Source organism: Aureococcus anophagefferens (genome assembly GCF_000186865.1).
Source record: "Aureococcus anophagefferens unplaced genomic scaffold AURANscaffold_4, whole genome shotgun sequence".
Classification (NCBI taxonomy): domain Eukaryota; class Pelagophyceae; order Pelagomonadales; family Pelagomonadaceae; genus Aureococcus; species Aureococcus anophagefferens.
In genome coordinates this window covers 1379474-1386473 of record NW_008705564.1, presented here as the reverse complement: position 1 = coordinate 1386473, position 7000 = coordinate 1379474, and the positions used below count along the sequence as shown (strand labels likewise).

General features: G+C 76.0%; 2 protein-coding genes across 2 annotated transcripts in view; one reads left to right on the top strand and one right to left on the bottom strand.

Annotated features, from left to right (window-relative positions):
* The window catches only part of AURANDRAFT_62156 (hypothetical protein), a gene marked incomplete at both ends in the record, with an annotated part of 3373 nt that extends 2448 nt beyond the window's left edge, over positions 1-925 (top strand). Inside the window, one exon of the mRNA XM_009036366.1 lies at positions 47-925. Coding sequence (XP_009034614.1) covers positions 47-925 — 879 coding nt within the window. The remainder of the gene's footprint in view (positions 1-46) is intronic.
* A 3635-nt stretch (positions 926-4560) lies between these two features.
* AURANDRAFT_22386 (hypothetical protein) lies at positions 4561-5031 on the bottom strand (the record flags this gene model as incomplete). The annotated part of the gene is made up of 1 exon (XM_009036055.1): positions 4561-5031. A coding segment is annotated over one exon (471 nt), but the record flags the coding sequence as incomplete, so codon positions are not given.
* Positions 5032-7000: the final 1969 nt, after the last annotated feature.

Sequence of the window (7000 nt, the reverse complement as noted above, 5' to 3'; positions counted from 1 at the left end):
GCGCGCGGCGTTCCTCCGCGCCAGGGGCCTCGCGCGCGCGGGCCAGGGCCTCGCGCGGCGCCGGTCCGCGCGCCGCGTCGCCGCGGCGCGGCGCCTCGTCCGCGCGGCGACGGCCGCGGCCGCGGCGCGGCGCGGCGCCGTCGCGCGCGCGCGCTTCGCGCGGTTTCGCGGCGCCGCGGTCGCGATCCAGTGCGCGGCGCGGCGCCGCGGCGCGGTCGGCGCCGTCGCGGCCCTCGCCGCCGAGGCCGAGGAGCGGGCCCGGCTCGAGTTTCAGCTCGAGGCGCTCCGCGCGCGGCTCGACGCCGAGGCCTCCGCGCGCGCGGACGCCGAGGCCGCCGCGGCGGAGCTCCGGAGCGCGATGGCGTCGCCGGAGCGCCGCGCCGCCGCGCCCCAGACCGGGGACCCCCGCGTCGACGGCGCCCTCGTCGACGAGAGCAAGCGCATGCTCGACTACCTCCGGGCCGAGGTCTCGCGGCTCGACCGCGCGCGCGACGGCCTCGAGCGCGAGAACCACCGGCTCCGCGTCGCCAACGACCGCGTCCAGCAGGCCCACGGCGCGGCCCACGAGTCCTTCGCGGCGCTCAACTCCCACATCAAGCGCCTCGGCCGGACCGTGGTCGCGCTGAAGCGCGACGCGCGCGACCTCCGCCAGGCGAACGGCGTCTTCAAGGACGAGCTCGCCATGAAGCAGGCCATCTACGTCGCCGAGGTCGCCAAGGGCCTGCGGCTCGAGCAGCTCATGCGCACCATGGTCGACGTCTGCGACGTCCGCGGCGCGGACCCGGACCTCGTCGCCGAGCTCCGCGCGATGGCGGACGCGCGCGCGCTCCACGACGGCGGCGTCCGCGACGCGGAGGTCGCCGCCGGCGGCGAGGAGGCGGCGCAGCCGGGCTTCTGGGGGCGGCTCATCGGGCGGGGGTCCTAAGGGTGTGTCAAGCAGGTCCCCGCGCGCCCCCCTTAAGCGAGCTACACAAAACGCCGAGGGCGACGTGCGTTTCGGGCATGGGGCGCGCCGTCGAAGAATGAGTCAGGTGCGCTCTCGGTGCACTTCGCGGTGCCGGCGTCCCGCCCCTGGGCGCCCAGCGGTCGCCTGATTAGAGCTAAAGCAATCTCGGGTGAAATTTGGGACCTGCGACCCATCTAAGACCCATCACACAAGCGTAAGGTCGACGACGCCGTAGTGGTCCTGCTCGCGGACGGCGAGGCCGGCGACGCCCGCCGGCGGCGCGTCGACGACGTGGACGCGGTCGTGGGCGCGGTCTCCGAACGCGCGGGCGCCGTCGGCGCCGCCGGCGAAGAGCAGGCGGACGTCGACGACGCCGTGGCCGCCGCGCTCGTAGACCTCGAGCGCGCGGATCCGGCCGGTCACCGGGAGTACGACGATTCGGGTGGAGCGGCCGTTCTTCGTGGCGAGGAGCGGCGCGCCTCCCGCGCGCGCGCGGACGCCGACGTCGACGACGCCGTAGTATCCGCCGTCGGCGTCCTGCTCGTGGACGACGAGCGCGGCGGCGTCGGCGGCGCGGACCCGGTACTCCCGGGTCGCGTCGGCGTTCGCCGTCGCCCAGCCGCGGGCGTCCGGGCGCGCCGCGTGCCAGCCGCGGGCCGCGTCGCCGTCGGCGACGATGCGCGCGCAGAGGCGCCGCCCCTCGGCGTCCAAACCGTCGTAGACGGCGCGCGGCATCGTCGCCGCGAAGGGGAAGCGCGCGGCGTGCTCCTCCGACGCGTACTCGACGTTGGGTAGCGCCCTCAGCTCGTCCTCCGTGACGTTGGGCGTGCCGCCGTGCCACGCGCGGAGGTCGCGGACGACGGCGGCGCCGGCGGGCAGGCGGCCGCCGACGAGGAGCGTCGACGACCGGAAGGCGGCGCTCTCGTCGGCCGGCGCCGGCGCGTCGGCCGCCGCGGTCCGGTGCGTGGAGAAGCCCGCGACGGCGCGCGTGATCTGGCGCGTCGGCCCGTTGAGCCGGTGGAAGTCCTGCACGACGAAATTCACGGCGACGGCCGGCGCGACGGCCGCGTCCCAGTTGTTCGCCTCGCCGACGATGTCGGAATGGAGGTCTTGGTACGAGACGGCGCCCGCGGCCGTGAGCTCGCCGCCCATGCCCGTGCAGACGTACCCGTCGCCGAGGCACGCGGCGAGGACGGGCGCGACGGTCGCCGGCAGGTGCGCGAGCGCCGCCCAGGCGGGCTCGTGGCACAGGTGCCGCGAGAGCGACGCGGCGCCGAGCGACCAGCGGTGGGAGCCGCGGTTCCCGCCGGGGAGCGCGCCGCAGACGACCGGCGCGACGGCCGCGACGCCGCGCCGGACGTCCGCGAGGCGCGCGGCGTCGAGCGCGCCCAGGAGGACGACGCAGCCGTCGCGCTCGAACAGCGCCTTGGCGCGCGCGACGTTGTACGGTCGCGTTAGCGCCTCGAGCCCCGGCGACCCGTTGTTGTGCACGTACAGCTGCTCGCGCAGCGCCCGCGTCGCGGCGTCGTCGAACTTGGCGGTGCCGGTCCAGCAGAGGTCCGGCCGCCGCAGCACCCAGGGCGCCTCTTCGTCGTCGCTGCCCGTCAAGTCTATTAGCTTGGGCTTCTTCGTCGCGGGCATGGTTGCTGCCTCGCTCGGAAGGCTCGACATCGGGGCGCACTAAGGCCGAGGGTCGAAGCGGCCTCTGAGTTCACGGTGAAGAACACTTGAGTCATGGTTGCTGCCTCGTTCATAGAGCGACTCAATGTGGCCTCGGTGACCTTCACGTGAGGAACACCCGAGTCTGCCTATTCACGGAAGCCTCGCAACGACCGACGCGTTCGACGGCGGGGGCGCGCAGGAGAACCGCCGCTTAGGACAATGCACGGCGCGCCCTCCCGAGTCCCCCACCCTAGAACTGGGAGAGCGTCGCGTCGGCGAGCGCGTGGAGCTTGAGCTTGGCCTGGTCCTGCTCGAGGCCGTTGCCGAGGTCCCGCGGCGGGAGCCGCGCGTCGAGGAGCGCGAGGGCCGTCTCCTCGTGCGTGCCCTCGACGGCGAGGACGGCGACGCGGACCTCCCGCGTCTGCCCGAGGCGGTGCGCGCGGCCGACGGCCTGCTTGTACGCGCTCGCGTCGAGGCACGGCTCGAAGAAGACGACGAGCGCCGCGGCCGTGAGGTTCAGGCCGACGCCGCCCGCGCCGAGCGTCGCCACGAGCGCGGCGACGCGGCCGGCCTGGAGCGCGCGCGACGGCGCGCTCGCGCTTCGGCCGGGGCGTGGCGCCCGTGAACGACGCGACGGCGACGCCCGCGGCCTCGAGGCCCCGGGCGACGCGCGCGACGCTGTCGTAGCTCGCGCAGAAGACGAGCGCCGGCGCGTCGCGGCCCGCGAGCAGCTCGACGACCTTGGCGACCTTGGCGTCGGCGAGGGACGCGTCCGCGGGCGGCTCGGGCGCCGGCGGCGCGCGGTTGCGGTCGCGCGCGCGGCGCCGGTGGTCGAGGACGAAGTTGCGGACGCTCGGGTGCCAGCGGCCCTGGTTGGGCACCTCCAGCACGTCCGGCCCGAGGTCGAGGACGTCCTCGGCCGCGAAGCGTACAGAGCACGCGGGGCACGGCACGGACGCGACCGTGTGCTTCGACCGGAGCACGCGGATCGTCGCGTCGTCGCCGAAGCCGCCCCCGGGGAAGACGTCCGCGGCCCGGGACCCGTCGAGCGCCGCCGCCGCGGCGTCCTCGGCCTCCTTCGTGACGAGGCGGCAGGTCGCGTAGGGCTCGCGCTCCAGGGACACGTGGAAGCGGACGTCCATCGTCGACCTGGCCGCGTACGGCCGGAAGAGCGACGTGAGCCGCTCCGTGGCCCGGCGGCGGCCCCGGTCGCCGTGGAGGTCCGACGGGAGCGCGCCGCGGACGTAGAGGTAGGGCCGCTCGCGGACGACGTCGTCCGCGAGCCGCTCGCCCTCGGGCACCTCGTGGGCGACGCCCTCGGGCGTGTCGCTCGTCGACTTGGCGCCCGCGAAGAGGTCCTCGACGCACTGGCCGCAGTTGAGGTGGCCGCAGGTCCTGGCCGCGCGCGGCGCGAGGCCCGCGCAGGGCTTGAGGCAGCAGACGCAGCGCCGCTCGCCGCCGCGCTGCACGAGGCCCTCGTCGAGCGCGCGCCGGAACGTCTGCAGGTCCTGCGACGCGACGCAGGCCGCGTCGGCGTCGGCGTCCTCGCGGTCCGGGAACGCGACGCGGATCGACTCGACGTTGGAGCAGCCGGCGACGGAGTCGTGGCGCGACCGCGCGGCGCCGTCGACGCCGCCGCAGAGCGCCGCGAGGGGCTCGAGCGCGTGCGCGGCCGCCGCGAGCCGGCGGCTCGGGTCCTCGCCGGCGTCGCGCCGGCGCCGCTGCTCCGCGGCGAGCGCCGCGTAGGCGCCGAGGGGCGCGCGGACGACGACGTCCTCGCGCGGCCGCAGCGCCGGCAGGCTCACGAGCCGCGCGCCGTCGCGCTCGCTCGACTTGGAGTGGCGCACGACGAGCGGCTTGAGCATGGAGCACACGATCTCCGCCGTCGAGTTGTACGCGCTCGGGAAGTTGTTGCTCAGGATGCACCGAAAGTAGTTCACGGGCAGCACGCGCGGCACGAGGCCCAGGAACGTCAGCTGCCCGAAGACGTCGAAGAGGCCGTTGCCAAAGGGCGTGCCCGTGACGCACCAGCGGTTGGGCGCGCGGACGTGCGCGCAGGCCTCGACCGCGGGGCTCGCGTCGACGCGGCACGTCCGGGCCCGCGCGGTCAGCGCCGCGTGCGGCTCGTCGAGGACGCAGCGCCAGAACGCCGCGCCGGAGCCCGCGCAGGACGCCGCGTCGCCGTAGGCGCACAGGACGAAGTCCGCGCTCCGGAGCCGCTTCGCCCGGAGCCCCTCGGCCGCGTCCCACTCGACGACGGTCGCGTCCGGGCACCGGCTCGCGAGCTCGGCCCTCCACTGGCCCAGGAGCGCCGGCGGCGAGATCACGAGCGTCGCCTTGAGCGCGTCGCGCGACGCCCAGGCCTCGGGCGCCGGGTGGAGCAGCGCGAGCGCCATGACCTCGATGGACTTGCCGAGGCCCATCTCCTCGGCGAGGATGCCGCCCCTGTGCGTCGCGCCGAGCACGGCGGAGTCGCGCACGAAGGCCGTCTTCACGTCCGCCAGCGCGCGCTGCGCGGCCATCTCCTCCGGGCAGGGGCCCTTCCGGGGCCAGTCCCGCCGGAACCGCGGCGCGGGCAGCGACACGGCCGCGACGTGCTCGGACACGCGCGAGCAGAAGAGGTCCTCGATGGACGACGCGCCTACCAAAAGTGCCGGTACATATGTTTCGTCGTCTTCCCGGCCGAAATCTCTCGAAATTCGTCATGACCAGACGCTGCGAAGCGCCCGTCTCGCGCGCGACGAGCCACGTCACCGTCTCGATCTGGTAGTCCGTCAGCGTCACCGCGAGGCCTCGCACCGCGGCGTCGACGGCCGGACCGCGCGTGCCCTCGGTCTCGAGCGCGTCCAGCAGGCCGTCGCAGGTCCGCAGAGCCTCGTGGCCCGCGCGTCGGGCGCGCGGCGGCAGGCACAGGCCCCGCGTCTTCAGATCCACGGCGACGGCGTCGCCGCGCGCGGCGAGGACGGCCCCGACGGCGCCGGCGAGGCCGGCGACGCCGTCGCCGTAGTGGCCGCCGCGGTCGCCCAGAGCGGCCGCGCGGACGCGGACGGCCACGTCCAGGTCGACGCGGACCTCGCCGCCGAGGGGCTCGAGCGCGCGCGCCGTCGCGCGGACGTCGAGCGCGTTCGCGTCCCGCGCCGCGGCGGCGAGCGCCGCGAGCTCCGGGCACGCGGCTTCGAGCGCCGCGAGGGGGACGGGGCACCCGACCTCGAAGCCCGCGGCGTCGGCGACGACGCCCGACGCTCGGAGCACGGTCCACGCGCCCTCCAGCGCGGGCGCCCGCGTCGCGTCGGGCCAGACGCGGGCCTCGTAAAGGCGCTCCGCGGCCGCGCGGTCCGTCGCCGCCTCCTCGGCCCGGCAGAGCGCCTCGACCTTAACGAGGACCTCGTCCGACGCGGCCTCGGGGCTGAAGACGTCGGCCGCGGGCGCGCCGACCCAGGCGTCGGCGTCGATGACCTCGCCCGCGGCCTCGGCGGCGGCGAACGCCGCCGCGCGCGCGGCCTCCGGCGCGACGACGAGCGACGGTTCCAGCGGCTGCGAATCGCGCGGCTCCGCGGCGGCCTTGAGCTCCGGCGACGCCGCGAGCTCCTCCGGCGTCACGAACGTCTCGTTCTTGCGGCGCTTCGCCGCCGGCGTCCGCCCTGCAGCATCCGCGGCCAAGGCCCCGCCTGGCGCGTTTTCCTTGCCGCCTTCGAGCTTGACGCGCTTCCGGCTGGAGACGTAGTCCTCGAGCGACCCGAGTTCGTCCATGTCGATTGTCAACAGCACCGATCAGCGGCCACCGACGAGACGGTTGTCGGAGAGCTCCCAACTCGAATTTAGCATTGAGCCTACTTCACCTTGATGGAAACAACGGCCTCCGAGGCCTCGACGCACACCCTTACCCTTCGCGCCTCAGTCCGAGTCGTCCCAGTCGCCGCCGTCCTCGGAGTCGCCCTCGTCGCCGCCGCCGCCGCGCCAGGGCGGGGGCGCGAGCATCTTGTTGAGCGCGTGGTTCTCGGTGTCGAAGAGGGAGCCGCGCCGCGGCTGCGGCGCCGCGGGCGGCGGGGGCCGCGCCGCCGGTTGCGCGACGGGCGTGGGCGGCTTCGGCGGCGGCGGCCGGACCTCGGGCGCGGCGTCGAAGTCGGAGTCGTCGGAGCCCGCGTCGTCGTCGAGCTTCGCAAAGGCCCTCGCCGGCGCGACGGGCGGCCGCGGCGGCGCGGGCCGCGGCGGCGGCGCGGGCCGCTCCGCCGCCGCGTGGGCGCCGGGCTCCGCGCCGCCCGTGAGCGCGGACTGGCGCCGCTTCATGCGCGCGCGCATCTCGTCGAGCATCGACAGCGGCGCGTCGGGCGCCTCGCCGACGACTTCTTCTTCTCCGCGGCGGCGGACTCCTCCTCCTGCTTCTTGAGGTCG